The 15647-nt window shown below is 39.3% G+C and overlaps 1 protein-coding gene across 1 annotated transcript in view; it reads right to left on the reverse strand.

The window, feature by feature from the left end:
* The window catches only part of scamp3 (secretory carrier membrane protein 3), an 18428-nt gene extending 5761 nt beyond the window's left edge, over positions 1-12667 (reverse strand). The window contains exons 1-7 of the mRNA XM_057828419.1: positions 12262-12667; positions 11929-12009; positions 3523-3645; positions 3311-3431; positions 2794-2922; positions 2454-2613; positions 6-107 (exon numbers count right to left, since the gene is read on the reverse strand). Of these exons, the coding sequence (XP_057684402.1) occupies positions 6-107; positions 2454-2613; positions 2794-2922; positions 3311-3431; positions 3523-3645; positions 11929-12009; positions 12262-12315 (770 nt within the window). The 5' untranslated portion in view covers positions 12316-12667. The remainder of the gene's footprint in view (positions 1-5; positions 108-2453; positions 2614-2793; positions 2923-3310; positions 3432-3522; positions 3646-11928; positions 12010-12261) is intronic.
* Positions 12668-15647: the final 2980 nt, after the last annotated feature.

The raw sequence follows: 15647 nt of genomic DNA on the forward strand, positions 1-15647 counted from the left end.
CACACCTGAAACCCCATCCAGGGATGCCAATAGTCATAATGACATAAACAACCACTTGGGCGAAGAAAACAAAGAAGAAGATGAAGAAGTTGAAGGAGCTGTCACTCCTGGAGGGAACAAAGATATTTATTAAATGTTTATTAAAAGTAATAATACACAAATCTACATACATGCAGTGCCCTCCATAATTTAGCTTCTAATATTTTTTTTTCTAAATAATATGGGACCTTAATGGAAAAAAAAAAAAAAAAAAAAGAGAAAAATCCAACCTTCAATACAAGTGCATTTATTCAGTGGGGAAAAAATCCCACATAAAGAAATAATTATTTGACATCAAATAATGTGTGTTAGGACACCCTAACAAGGTTCTCAGGGCCTTTGGAAGTGAAACACCCCCACAGCATCACTGACCCACCCCCATACTTCACAGTGGGTATGAGGTGCTGTCTACACGCCAACAAGCTGTTTGGGAGGCATGCACGGAGAAAACCTTTCCTCACTCACAATCATAAACGCAAACGTCTGGAGTTCGCCAAGCGGTATTGGGGCTTCAACTGGGACTGTGTGCTTTGGTCAGATGAGACAAGATTGAGCTTTTTGGCAACAAACACTCTACGTGGGTCTGGCGTGCCACGAAAGATGCGCATGCTGAAAAGCACCTCATACCCACTGTGAAGTATGGGGGTGGGTCAGTGATGCTGTGGGGCTGTTTCGTTTCCAAACCGTTTGTCCCTGATAGGAAATGAATGGAAATTGTGTACGAAGGAGATGTTTTCAGGGCTAAACCTAATAATTCTCTCCGAAAATGATGTGCCTGGTGCCAAATTCACTGGCAAAGATGTGGAAGAACATAAAAATGTTCAGTTAAAGAGATGGCTTGAGTGTCGAAGGCTGAAAAAGACGAAAAAAACCGAGCCGACCTAAGCATAGCTTTAGCTTTTTTATCGACGCGACTGACAATGACATTCTCCTGTTTCAACAAGCTATCCTTTACCATCAGCCCTGTCTTTCTTATATATCCTCTGGTTGTCCTATGTCTCTTACCATTCTTGGGGGTAATTTAGTTAGCTTTGTGTAGCGATCGCAAATGCTACGCAGTGACAGCCAACGAACACTTTAAATTTTTTCATTGATAACACATCTTAATTCTATAATTTATTTATATTTCCCCCTTACTAAAGTTTTTTTTTTTTATATATATGTATATAACAGAAACGGTAACAGTGGCAGTCAGATACCATTGTAATTCTTTTCAGGTCATTCATTGTCGGACAAAAGCAGTACGGTACAACGTTACGCTAAAAAAATAAGTTAAATATATAAAAATGGCTTACCTCTTTGTCCTCTGAAAGACCATGCCAACCCAACATGTTTTACGCATATGAAATGTGAATGGATTCACCGAGCTGGTGTTAAAGTCCGTGCAAGTTGATTCAGTCTTCACATTTTTTCCTCCCGAGTTTTTGGTTTCCGGAAACGTATGAAGAAAACATCCTTCATGTGTCGTAATGTCTAGAGTGTTTCTACAAGTTCCAAAAAAGCAATGCGTGATTGGCAAGTTCGTTTTTGAAAGATTACTGGGGAAAAGTAGCACAAATTACGTTGGGTCTATGCGAGGGCGGGTCTATAATGTCCCACTTCGGCTTTACTTCCGCTTTATGATGCGACGTCACAGTCTAAAAATAACCTGCGTACGGTACGCCATTGTGACACACATTATTTGATGTCAAATAATTATTTCTTTATGTGGGATTTTTTTTCCCACTGAATAAATGCACTTGTATTGAAGGTTGAATTTTTCTCTTTTTTCCATTAAGGTCCCATATTATTTAGAAAAAAAAATTTTTAGACGCTAAAAAACACATAATTATTATAAATCCAATAATTATGGAGGGCACTGTACGTACATTACACACATAAACACTTAAATTAGTGATTTGCGATCTGGGGAAAATCCTCTATCATGATATAGGCTATTTTATATACGCAGTGCTACACCATATGTTTGTATTTGTTATTCTCCAAGTGGTGAGTGCGCAGTTGAGCATCGATTGTAATATCCCAAGTAACGATGTCAGGCTTTTGTTGTTGTTTTCTAAAGATTTCAATCACAACTGAGCAACTGCGTGCCCTCCCTTCACTCTCGGTCCCGTGTCCAGCGACCCCCGCGACCTTCGAGAGGATAAGTGGTTCAGAACATTAATTTTATGTGAATGTAATGTTTGAAAACATCACTTTAACTGGCTATACTGTGACCAGTAAGTGCACAAGGGCTGCAGGCGTGTACAATATTATTCTGCCTAAGATATCACGATACTGGCTACATGAGATCCTCATGATATGTCATTTTGACAATCTATTGTACATCACTAACTTAAATAGCTCAGTTCCGTTATCCTGTATTTTGACTGACAATTCAATTACATTCATTCCCTTAAGGCAGAAGTGAGCACCTGAAGGCTTTGTAAGCAGGCCGATACCAGCAGACGAAGGAACATGGCGTAAAGAGAAGAGCCCATAGGATGGCGAGACCCAGTCCGACACCAACTGTCGTGTCGATGCAGAACATTGCCAGTGAAGAGATAAGATTGAAGAGCAGAGTTCCAGTGCCGACTGCACATGGACAAAAAAAAAACAAAACAAAAAAGTAACAAATCAGCATAAGCCAAACTGGACCGTGATACACCAAACCACGAAAGCATTGTTTTCTTACGATGTTAGGAGTTTTTGGAGGTGTTTTAGGCAAAAACAACGGATACATCTTCAATTGTAGTAAAATGATCAGAAACTTACACAACCAAAAGTAGTACATGAGGGTGACCGTGCGCTGGAAGCGCTGGCTAATCTCCACATTTATGTCCTGGTAGAAGCAGGGGCCAACAGGACAGAATGATGGGAGGGGAGGCCAGTTATTTTGTCGCGCTGAAAAGAAAAAAAAAAAAAATGAAACAAACACTCATTTTCCAAAGGAGATGTAGCAGTTTTCAGATTTTCACACAGGCTTAATGAGTTCATACCTATGAGATACATTTCTCAATTTCATGTTCGGAGACGAAAAGGACAAAGTAAAGATGATAAACTCATTCCATTTCACAGTAGAATGAGGAAAACAGCTTGTTTTTCTGTTTAGTAGTTGTTTTGTAGAAAGAATTCCTGACCAATGTATCAATAATTGTTGTATCGCCATGTCGTGAGGTCGTCGTTACCATGAGCGTTTTATTGCAAATCGTATCGTGAGGTACTCCTAAGTTCCCACCCGTAGTTACTGCAATATAGCACTAAAACATCAATAATTCAATCTTTGCCTTACAAGCTCCTGGCCCCAAGCTGTGAGACTGCAGCTCCCGCTCTCTCTGCTCCAGCTCTCGAGCTTTCCTCTCGAGCTCCTCTTGCTTTTTCATCAGCTCTGTTGTGGTAGCATTAACTGCACTCTGTCAGATATCACACATAATACAAATAGTCACCATCATTTTTTAAAGAGGATTTTAAAAGATGTTGCAGTGGAAGTCTTGTCTGTGCTACCTGAGAATTATGAGTGTTATAGGAGCCATAGTTACGGGGCTCTGTTGGTGTTGTCCGGCTGGGTGGGGTCTTTGCTGAGACAGGTGGAGCAGAGGGAGAAGTGGCTTCATATGGAGGTGGGGGCTAAAATACAAAATGATAGAAATTATATTACTTCGATGCAAATCTGCTGACCGTCAAAACTTCTGAATTACTTTGTTAGTCAATATCAGACAACAACAGCTGTTGTGTACTCTATGAATAGCAATATAAACACATCCTGATGGGTGATTCTCATGAAAGCTGTGCAACACGGTAATGAAGGACAAAGCTAGCTTAAAATAGCAGAATGCTATGATGACTCATGCATTTTTTTCATCAAGCTTGAACTCCCTCATATTTTATTTACGGTACAGTAAAATATGTCATTGATTAATGTCTAAAAACATGTAATATTACACATTATGGTCATGATTACCATTGGTAGGGTAGTAGGTACATGAGAAAGTAAATACAGTGATCACCCGTTCTTCGCCGTTAATGGGACCCCCCCTCCCACGAAATGAGGCAGAGCTTATTTGCATTAAAAATATACATGTATACACAATGAGCAGAAGTATTTGCACCCCTTGTGATTTTGCAAGTTCACTCACTTAGAAAATAGGTATAGGTCAAAAGAGGCGACAAAATTAAAAACAAATAAAAAATCTGGAACTCACATTGTAGTATTTTCCAATAACTTATTACTAATTTACTGTGGTTCTTAAGTATTTACATGCCAGAAAATCAGCAATTATTACAGTGGTATGAAAAAGTATCTGAACCTTTTGGAATTTCTCACATATCTGCATAAGAACACCATCGAATGTGCTCTGATCTTTGTCAAAATCACACAGATGTAAAAAACAGTGTCTGCTTAAACTAAAACCACCCAAACATGTAAAGGTTTTGAGTGAACCCTCTGCTTAAAGAGACTTAAAGAGCTATTGAAAACAATTTTTCCAAACAATTTAAGTCAGGTGTGTGGCCAATCACCGATGAGTGGTTTAAAACTGCCCTGCCCACTATAAAACACACACCTGGTAAGAATTGTCTTGATGAGAAGCACTGTCTGATGACCATCACCGCTCCGTCAAAAGAGCTGTCTGAAGACTGAAGAGGATTGTTGATTTGTATAAAGCTGGGAAAGGATACAAAACCGTCTTTAAAAGTCTGGATGTTCATCAATTGACAGTCGGAGACCTCGACAAATGGAGAGAGTTTGGCACTGTTGCTTCTCTCCCAAGGAGTGGCCGTCCACAAAAGATGATGCCAAGAGTTCAGCGCAGAATACTCAGAGAAGTAAAAAAGAACCCTAGCGTGTCTGTTCAAGACTTACAGAAATCACTGGCACAGTCCAATATCTCTGTGTACACATAAACTATATGTAAAACTATGGCCAAGAATGGTGTTCAAAGGAGGACTCAACGGAAGAAGCCACTGCTGTCTAAAAAAACATTGTTGCCCGTTTAATGTTTGCAAAAAGGCACTTGGACACTCCACAGAAGTTTTGGCAAAATATTTTGTGTACTGATGAAACCAAAGTTAAATTGTTTGGGAATAACAAACAACGTCATGTATGGAGGAAAAATGAAACAGCTCACCAACATCAACACCTCATCCCCACCGTGAAGCATGGTGGAGGGAGCATCATGATTTGGGGCTGTTTTCCTGCTTCAGGGCCTGGACAACTTGCAATCATTAATGGAAGAATGAGTTCAAAAGTTTATCAAGATGTTTTGCAGGAAAGTCTGAGGCCGTCTGTCAGACAGTTGAAGCTAAAAAGAGGATAGATGCTGCAACAAGACAATGATCGAAAACACACAAGTGAATCTACTTCAGAATGGTTTCAGAAAAACAAAATACTCTTTCTGGAGTGGCCAAGTCAAAGTCCAGACTAGAACTCCATTGAGATGCTGTGGCATGACCTAAAGACAGCGATTCATGCCAGACATCCCAAGAATCTAACTGAACTACAGCAGTTTTGTAGAGAAGAATGGGCCAAGATTAGTCCTGATGGATGTGCCAGACTGATCTGCAGCTACAGGAAGCGTCTGGTTGAAGTTATTATGTGATGTGATGGTTCACTTACTTATTTTTCCCCACTTCTGTCATTGTTTGCATACCATCCTAATTAAAATATAAAAACTTGTTTAGGTGGTTTTAGTTCAAGCAGACACTTTTTTTTATCTGTGATTTTGACAGATCTGATCACATTTGATGGTGATTTTATGCAGAAATGTGAGAAATTTCAGGTTCAGATACTTTTTCATACTTATTTCGTATACGTATCATTCTTACATGAACAAAATAAGTACAAATGTACAAATAAGTACAAATAAGTACAAATAAGTACAAATACTTACTAGTACATTATGCACAGTGAAATGGAATATATTTTAAAGATAACACACACATTGACTTTTTTTATATTATAAGAAAATAAGTAGCCTAACATAGGTAAATGAATAAATATAAGTCCAAAGAGCACATAAACTATACTGCCAATGTATCACATTTGAGACAAGCATTTCTGGACCTCATTGCAGTAAAAAAAAGTTTTAAAACCTTATTGTGTTCAATCTCACTTTCGTTATATTTTTTTTACCACGAGAACTGCAGTCATTTATAATACAAATTAGAGAACACATATACTGTATACAAATTCATTTTTTTTAAATGGTCAAACATTTTTTTAATTACTTTTATGGACAACAAAGTTTTTAAATTGAAAAAAAAAAAAAATTATGTTCAATATTTCTGAGGTCAGGCATTATAGGGTTTAACAAGATGTTCTGAACCTCCCCATTAGAGAAAATTGAAATAAGTCTGTTCAGCTCGTTCCTTTCTCTTAAAGATCTTATCAATTTTCCATTCCATTGCCCTTTTTTTGCATCGCATTAATTCAACAAGCTTGTTCCTTTTTTTTTGTTTTGTTTTTTTGTCCCAGAAAACGTGCATGTGAACCGATCAGAGCTTCCTATCCATGCTGATCACACGTCAGTATGTCAGCCAATTGAACGGATAACTGCAATTGAACGGATAACTGGAGTCCAGGCCAAGGAGGGTGATTAGCTGAGCACATGCACACATCGACGCGACTCGTCAGACTCTGATATATGCTGCAGCTATGGATCTCCGTGCTGCCTGTGGAATAAATAATGAAGGAATCTGACCTTTTAGCTCGACTGCCGGAATCACGCCAGCCGAACTGCAGGGCCCGTGCTGGCGCAGCTCCAGTGACCAGAGACCCCGACAACCCGGCCAAAAGGCCAAAATCCGCGCGTTCACCTTAGTCTTAACCCTTTGTACTGACTTCATTTTGAAAGCTGGAAAAAGGCTTCAAAACACAAGTTGACAATTTATTCTGAGTCGACAGCAATCATACAGCACAGAGGGACCCAGGTGAGGATCCAAGGTCACCATATCACAAGTCAATAAAAGGTTTCAAGAGGAAAAAATGACCATGCTTAGTTAAACATTCAGTCTTTTGAAGGCTCTCGCTGAGCGGGCCGTGGGCAGGAAGAAGGGTGTGTTCGGGCGTTGTTTAGGACTATTGTCTGTTTGTGGATTGGAAAGGAGGATTCGGGAGTTACTGTTGTAAGGGCAACAAGGGTTGTGGATTTAGCCACCTCAGCGTCAAAGGGGCTCTTGGAGTCTTGTCAGTCGTGTTATCAGTTGGATATCCGGCGTTCTCCGGTGTTCCTTGTGTTGGGACAGGGCGTCCCACCATTTGTTCTGGACTGTTCGGGAGAACTGATTGCAAGAGTTGGTAGTCACTTGCTCAGTCAGTTGCATGACGCACACGTTGGGCTTCGCGTTAAGAAGGCGTCATGTATCTCTAATGCCCTATATACTGCTTGTTTTCCTTAAACTATGGTATAAGTGCTATTTATTTTATATTGGGTGTGTTAGAGTAATAAAAACAGTCGATCGGTAAATACGAGAAGCAATACTATTCCCTGATTGTTTATATTAAGTGTGTTAGAATAATGCAAACGGTTAGACGGTGCCTATGAGAAAAGGTCTTATCAGTGACGCCTTATCAGAGGGGGCAGAGCTTCATTTAGTAATAGCCGAAGACGGCACACGCTCATGTCGGATTTAAGCTTAGATGTACCGTATTTTACGGACAATAAGTCCCTGGTTTTTTTTTTTTTCATAGTTTGGCTGGGGGTGCGACTTATACTCAAGAGCGACTTGTGTGTGAAATTATTAACATATTATGATATCATTTCACATGTTATTTTGGTGTTTTGGAGTGACACTGATGGTTTGGTAAACTTGTTAGCATGTTCTTTATGCTATGGTTATCTGAATAACTTAAGAGCTATGGCCACGTTCGCGTTCTGCCTTTGGCAATGTGTGTTCAATTGTATTATTGACTTTTTTATAGTGAAATGCATGCTTTTAGTTTGTGGCGCTTTCAGCCCACGTGGGGGTGCACTTGCACTTGTTTAGGTGAAGAAGAGCGCTCTCACGCCAGAAGAAGACCGACAGCTACGTAGCTCTGAGTGAGTGGGCGAGTTAGCGAGAGAGAAACACTGCTGCGAACCTACGTTCATTGTTTATGCTTGTAAAATATCTCTACAGGGGCAATGCCTGCGTGTATCATCTTTTCTGTTGTTGTTGTGTGTTTTCCACCCGCGACCGGACACTTAGAGCCACTTGTGTGGTTGTTTGAACGATGCGCTAATGCTAGCGAATGCATGCTAACCGATTGTGTCATGTCATTGCTGTAAAAGCACCTAATTATCATTTATTTACGTCGATGCGAACCTGTTTGGTATCGAGGACGAAATTGACTCAGCAAATTATACGGACGTCCAGCATCGTCATTTGGGAGTTTAGCCCGCTGAATAGCCAGGACCAAGCCGTAGCGTCCTGGTGAGGACAGTGTATTCGCATTTCGTTGTTCATGCACTGTACACAGTACAAGTATTCAGCATGTTGTTCTCTATTGTATTTTTATATTAAATTGCCTTTCAAGATGATTTCTGTTCTATGCGTTGGATTTGATTACTGATGCACGATAATTATTGGTCCGATAATTATCGGTCCGATAATAGGAATTATGACGTCATCCCGATAATTCCAATAACATTTATAATAGGACCGATAATATGTACTGTTCTGGCTTTACAGTTTACACACTTGTATGGGAAATCAGTTGACCATTTGTGGGGCATTGCTCCCACCTGCAGGTCAGAATAATTCACTGCATCTATTTTTTGTTACAGTAGTTTGGTTCAGTCACTTACTTACACATTGCGGTGTCTAGCGCCAGCATTGACAGTAGAGCTGGGAATATTTGGGCACCTAACGATTCGATTACGATTAAGATTCAGAGGCTCCGATTCGATTATAAAACGATTATTGATGCACCCCCCTCCTTTTTTTTTTTTTTTTTTTTTTTTAAAATGTTTTGTACATTAGTTCCAAAATTGTTTAAAAATACTCTCAGTCTAAACCAAACAACTATTTCAGTATCAAGTTAACATATAGCAGTAAACAAATATACAAAAATAACAGTAAATAAAAAACTCCAGTCCCCATTCTGTATCAGCAGCTTTAAACTACATTCAATTAATTTAATGTTGTGAAACAACCGTTAAAGTTGTTAAAATTGCTCCCGTTATTCCATAATTTCCCTTTTGTCTACTTTCGACATGTGAAAGTTTAAAAACCATTTTAAAGATAGATTCAAGTCAATATTTTACCGATTTAGGAGTATTTTAGATAAAAAGTTAATCAGGTTTGCTTGGAAGGTTCGCTACAACAGCCTTGCAGGGAAGTGTACTGCTTTAAGATGGCGGCCGTTTGCTAACGCCCGCATCTAGCTTTTTGTAGATGTGCTGCAAAGTAGGGCTGTCCCAAACGACTAATTTTCTCCTGATTAGTCAGCCGACTATTTTTACGATTAGTCGACTAATCTAATAATTACTAATTTAGCAATGAAATTTTTGTTGACGCTTATCAATTCACAAAAAACATATTGGAACACTTAAATTATTTATTAAAGTACAAATAAACACGTAAATAACAATAATAAATCACAAATAAACAATGAGTTCAAATGCTGATAGAATTAACTAGTGTAGCATCCCGATTGAAAAGATGGTCTCTTAAACTGATAGTTTACAACTTTTATTCCATCCTTGATGTAATCACACTGTAAAAGCTACGGTGCACACAAATAAAACAACACAATTAGAAATTAACGCAAACTTTTCACCTTTTTCCTTTTAAACCATATTTATATATCAATGAATTGCCTATATGAATTGCCTTTACCTTAATTTATTACCTTATCATTGACAAATCTCTCCCTTAAGTGCAATCACTGTATATACTGTATATATTTATGACCTTTTAACCTTATATAATTTTCTATACCATAAAATAAACCATAACATGAAATAAACCTTTCAGTTAGCATTAAGAACAATACTAATAGCACTTATAGGCCCATTGTCAATGAAACATTATTATTTAGTAAGGCGACAGCACCCTCTGGTGTACAAAAAATGAAAAAAAAAATTACAAACTGGGTTACGGCGCTTGAGGTGTTTATTCACGGCCTACGTGCAGCCAAGCTTGGCATTGAAGAGACAGGACGGAAGAGTGTACGCTCCTTTGTTTCTTTGAAATAAGTCAATGTTTTGGACACTCTGGTGCGCTTTTTTGGCTTTGTGCCGCTTTCCCCGCTTGCATACAGAGCATCTGACATTCTGAACTTTCCACGCATATATTTTTTTAACCCTTCATTAACCGTCGACGGGATAGTGTGCTCGTCGACGGATTTACGTCATCGATGACGTCGACTATGTCGACTAGTCGGGACAGCTCTACTGCAAAGGCTACCGAATCTTTATTGCATCTAGTCCTATATAAATGATATCTACCGTAACATTATGTGGATGTACTTTGTAGCAGCTTTTCGGCAGCAGTCAGGTATGTTGTGTTTTTTTTTTTATCTCGTGGCATGAGTTGAGCTAGAGCCGTGAGTTGAGCATTGGCATTACCCGAGGGGCCGGGTAATGAGAAGCATGATGTTTAGCTACTCTCGCTCCGTTCCTCATTCCGAAGATCGCGCGGCGCGCTGAGTGTGTTGTACTTCCGCTTTACTTGGCATATTTCAATAATGGGAATTTGGATGTTTGTGAATCGTTCTCGAATCTTCCACGGCCGAATCGCGAATAATCTAAGAATCAGAAATTTTGCACACCTCTAATTGACAGTCGTGAATGCTTTCTGTTACGTTTCCGCCTCAGAAATATATGTAAGTATTTTATGTTTATTATAACATATGGATGTGCAATATATGTTTACTTCTGTGGTGAAGGGTCATATGTATAGAACTTCATAAGTTGTGTTATAGAAGCCAGCCAATGCTTTAGTAGCTCAAGCTAGTGTGCAATGCTATACATATAATAGTTGTGTATATAAGTGTATTTTGCAGTTTGTTGGATATTGAGTATTGAATATGTGTATTTTTCTGTTGTACTTTCACAATATTAAGACGAGTGTCTTCCCATAAAAGCAAGCAAAGACCAAGCCTCGTGGTTTATGGAAGTGCATTCATTCTTGGCTGGCTGTCGGGCAGTGCAGAAGTGAAACGCACTGTTTTGTTCATGTCATTATAAAAAATCTGGTGAGATCAAGGGCAAATCTATGTTGAATCCACCACTAGTTGTTTTTGGTTTTTTTTCTCTTCGTTGGGCATTTTATGGCTGGTGTGACTTAAACTCAGGTGCGACTTGTAGTCTGAAAAATACGGTACTCACGATTGGATTTAACTGCGAAAGTTGTACCGCATACAAACAGGAATGATTGTCTAAGGATTTATTTGTTCGGGGATTTAAGGTAAATATTATATTTTTCGTACCATGCACGCGAGATTGAAGCATTTATTCGCAGGAATTATCGAGACTGTTTTACGTCCATATCTATGAAGAATTCGGGGATTTAAGCATTTATTCACAAGAATATGAAGTTTTTGAAAATAGGCCCCCTACGAATCGGCCCCGTTTCCCGTGTCATGTCAATAGGTTATGAAGTCTATGCTTGTTGTCAACACTTGTGTATGTAAATCTGACGTTCGTAGATTGTTTTCCTCTTGGAGATGCCTTTGTGGTAGCCAGGCAGGTTGTTTTCATCATGGGGTTTTGACTGTTGCTGTCATATTTTCGGGTTGAAAGCACAGTTCCTGCGCCGAATCTCTTACCCACTTTCACCCCTGGACAGCCCTAATACTATTTCAGGTTTTTATGAATATACCCCTAAAAATCTTCAAAGACATAGTTTAGGTTAGCTTCATGAGAATCACCCAGTTAAGAGTATGATGGTCCCCTTTAATTTTGTAATCAAATGCTTAAATTGCCATACCTCAGCCGTGCCCTCAAATGGGTTGTACAGGTCCAGTGTGGCATAACCACTATTGCTGCTGTGTTGGGTCACTGCTGGGTCCTGACAACAAAAATGGCTTCATTAGAAGCAGTCATTTTCACGTTGCTGTGTTTATTGCTATTAGCTAAAATAAGCTACAAGTGGGCCCAAGCTTGAGAACACACTGTCCAGAAAGGAAACCCCACATGGCGGTGTCACATGAGCGACAACACGCCAGCTATTTACTCGCAATCCACATTTAGTGCCAGGGTTTTAATGTTACTCATTTAGAGTGTACTAAATGACTTTTTTTTTTTGACAAATGTCACTCACCTGGAAAGGGTTGTGGTCGTCCATTGGCTCCGGAAAGCTGGTGTATTTTGACATAATCGCAAAAAACGCTGGGAAATCACCGCCACTTGCTGCTGCTAATGTAAACGTCAGTGATGTACAGCAATACAGTTCGCTTCTCCCAACGTAAGAAACAGGCCATGCAGGCTAGCTAGCCTTTCATTCTTGCTGCAATTTAAATGTAAAGCCACACACGGACAGTTAGGTTAAATTTTCGAGTATTTTCGTCTTTCGGTCAGCAGGATGTAACCGCTACTTTCGCTGCAGGAGAGCAAAATCCAATACAGGAAGTCATGAGCTAGAGTCATGGTCATGTGACCACTGCGGCGCAAAGAAACAAATCTGACACACAAAGCAGAAGCAAGTCGTAATGATTAACTCTTTAGCTGCCATTGACGGCACTAGACGTCCAATCCATTTTGACGGGTAGAGGTTGGCGGCGAGTAAATGATCCTTGCTGCCAGCCAGGGGCGTCATTAAGATTTAAGAACAGAGGGGGCTCAGCCCCCAGCCAGGAGTATGTCTGAGACCCCCAATTTGGCCAAATTTCAAAATGTCCAATATCAGGGGTGCCCAAGTGCAGTCCTCGAGAGCCCCTATCCAGCTTGTTTTCCATTTCTCCCTCCTCCAACACACCTGACTCAAATAATCAGGATCATTATCAGGCTCCTGCAGAGCTTGCTGATTTCATTTGATCATTTGATTCAGGTGTGTTCAAGGAGGGAGACATGGAAAACAAGCTGGATAGGGGCTCTCGAGGACCGGACTTGGGCACCCCTGTCCTATATGCATGTGTGATTCATCATTGGAAAGCTTAAAATCTCAATTTTCTGCGGGAGGAAATTGCTTGAACAGGAAGGCATTTAAAAAAAAAAAAAAAAAGAAGAAAAAAAAAGAAACAGCAAAATCCTAACTTGAGGTATTTGTATTTATTTTGATCTCCATTAGTTGTAACAAGTACATCTACTCTTCCTGGAGTACAAAAAAAATGCATACAGAAAAAAAATAACTATAAATAAAACCAACCCACCCCCTCCCCTCCCTCCCTATCCACAAACACTCACACACACATCTACATATAAATGCACATTTCGTACATAGACATACACATTACATATATCTCTATAAATACCTATATACAACATGCATGTACATGTACAGAAAGGACCCAGTCTTTGTTTTCCTGACGTTCATTGAAATTCTCTGGTTCATGGTGGTTAGTTATTTCAAATTCAGAATTCATTACCAATAAAATGCCTCTATAGAATGAACTTAAATTGTTCTTTACTGTTTGCAGGAATAATTTCACTTGGGAAAGTGTTCCAGTTAAAAACTGCGCTCTGCATGACTGTATTTTTCCATGGTTTGTTTTGACATTAGGTAGTTTGAATCTACCCCCCATGGCATGACGGGTTTCATATTGATGTTCATCAGAGCTTAGATATAACTTTTGGAAAAGTACATTTGGTAATTTAGTTGTAGCAATATTTCTAGTAAAATGAAGCAATGAGGCTGTAAATCTTTCTTTAACTTTTAGCCAAGACAATGTGTTGTGCATCCAGTTTACATTAGTTCTGAGTGGACAGCGAAGCGCACGTCGAGCTGCTCTATTTTGGACAGTTTGTAAGGTCTTTATATGTGTTATAGCAGCACGTGACCAAATCTCAGAGCAGTAATCTAAATGCGACAACACAAGTGTCTTTATCACATCTACTGTCATGTTGAGAGGCAGCATGTGAGAAAATCTTCTTACCATGGAGAGACTTTGACCCATTCTGCGAACTACTGTACAAATATGTTCTGACCATGATAGTTTATTGTCAATCTCAACACCAAGACGTTTTGTCACCTGTACCTGTTCAACACTAATGTTTTTGACAACCAGATGTAGTTTGGGTTCGGTTAACAGCGTATGTTTGGTTCCATAGACAATACTTTTTGTCTTGTCAACATTTAGGACTAGTTTGTTATTCATAACCCAATCAAAAACAGATTAGGTGAGAGCATGAAAGAGCATAATTAAAGACGCCATGATTTTAACGAGATATTATCTCGTACTTACAGTACCTTGTTTCGATCCAAAAACTCACACACAGCTGTGAATGGTCACAGCCGGACTTTGTGGGTATTTTATGGGTGGAACACGGTAATATAACAAGGGTTGCGACGCAGAAGTCACAGACAACAAGAAGTGGTCAAGATTTTCTTTTTCATATATTTACCCTTGTAAATGTTTTTTCCCCCAATTTTTCTGTGTTTGGATCAATTATTTATCAGCTAAAATATCGGGGAAAATGCGACACTAACAAAAAAATACAATTAAGCGATAGTTATGAGGTAGATATCCGTGACTTTTTTTTTTCATTGTGACGTAATTTGTTTAAAATATGCCAGTGTATAATTTTTTGTCGTTTTTTTTAAACTAAATATTAGACACCAATTAATGATTCTAAGCTAAAAATGACAGACATTTCGAATAATCGACTTAATTGCACTTGCAGCCAGTTAAAATGGATTAAAGTTGACTCAACCTCTGTCCTGTGTCCTTGTGTGTATCACATTGAGCATGGAGAAAAGAAAGAAAACCAAAGAACTGTCTGAGGACTTGAGAAGCAAAATTGTGAGAAAGCATAGGACATCTCAAGGCAAGTCCATCTCCAAAGACCTGAATGTTCCTGTGTCTAGCAGTGTCATCAATAAGTGTAAAGCCCATGGCTCTGTGGCTAATCTCCCTGGATGTGGACGGAAAAGAAAAAATGACAAGAGATTTCAACCAAAGATTGTGCGGTTGGTGGATAAAGAGCAGCAGTGTATGACATGACACTATCATGGGCATAAATGAATGTTTATGACAGAAGTCATTATGTCACCAACACTCCACTTTATGTCCAGCTCAGATCTTACACATCCATTCAAAAGTTAGATAATTTACCGGATGACACAAAATGACATCTGTCATAAGTATTCATTAATGCTCATGGCAGTGTCATGTCATATTTATGATGGTCTTATGACAGTCATATGCCGCCACTGTCAAATAAAGTGTTACTAAAGACCACAACTAGCCTACTGATGAAACAACTGGAACAGTCACTGAAGAAATAATTAGCACATAACATAAATGTTGATTGTTGTTTACATCTGTGGCGCTGCAATGCATGCTAGGAGGCATGTCGGACGACAATAGTGTTGACAGTAGGGTGGCCTGGCTCATTGATAGAGTAGTTGCCCCCCAACCCAGAAGTTGTGGGTTCGATTCTCCGCCCTGATGATCTCGCCTGAGTATTCTTGAGCAAGGTATTAAACACCACATTGCTCCTGGTGCTGCGGCACCAATAGGTGGATGGTGATGTGGTGTAATTGCTTTG

This window comes from Corythoichthys intestinalis, chromosome 22, assembly GCF_030265065.1.
Source record: "Corythoichthys intestinalis isolate RoL2023-P3 chromosome 22, ASM3026506v1, whole genome shotgun sequence".
NCBI classification, from domain to species: Eukaryota; Metazoa; Chordata; class Actinopteri; order Syngnathiformes; family Syngnathidae; genus Corythoichthys; species Corythoichthys intestinalis.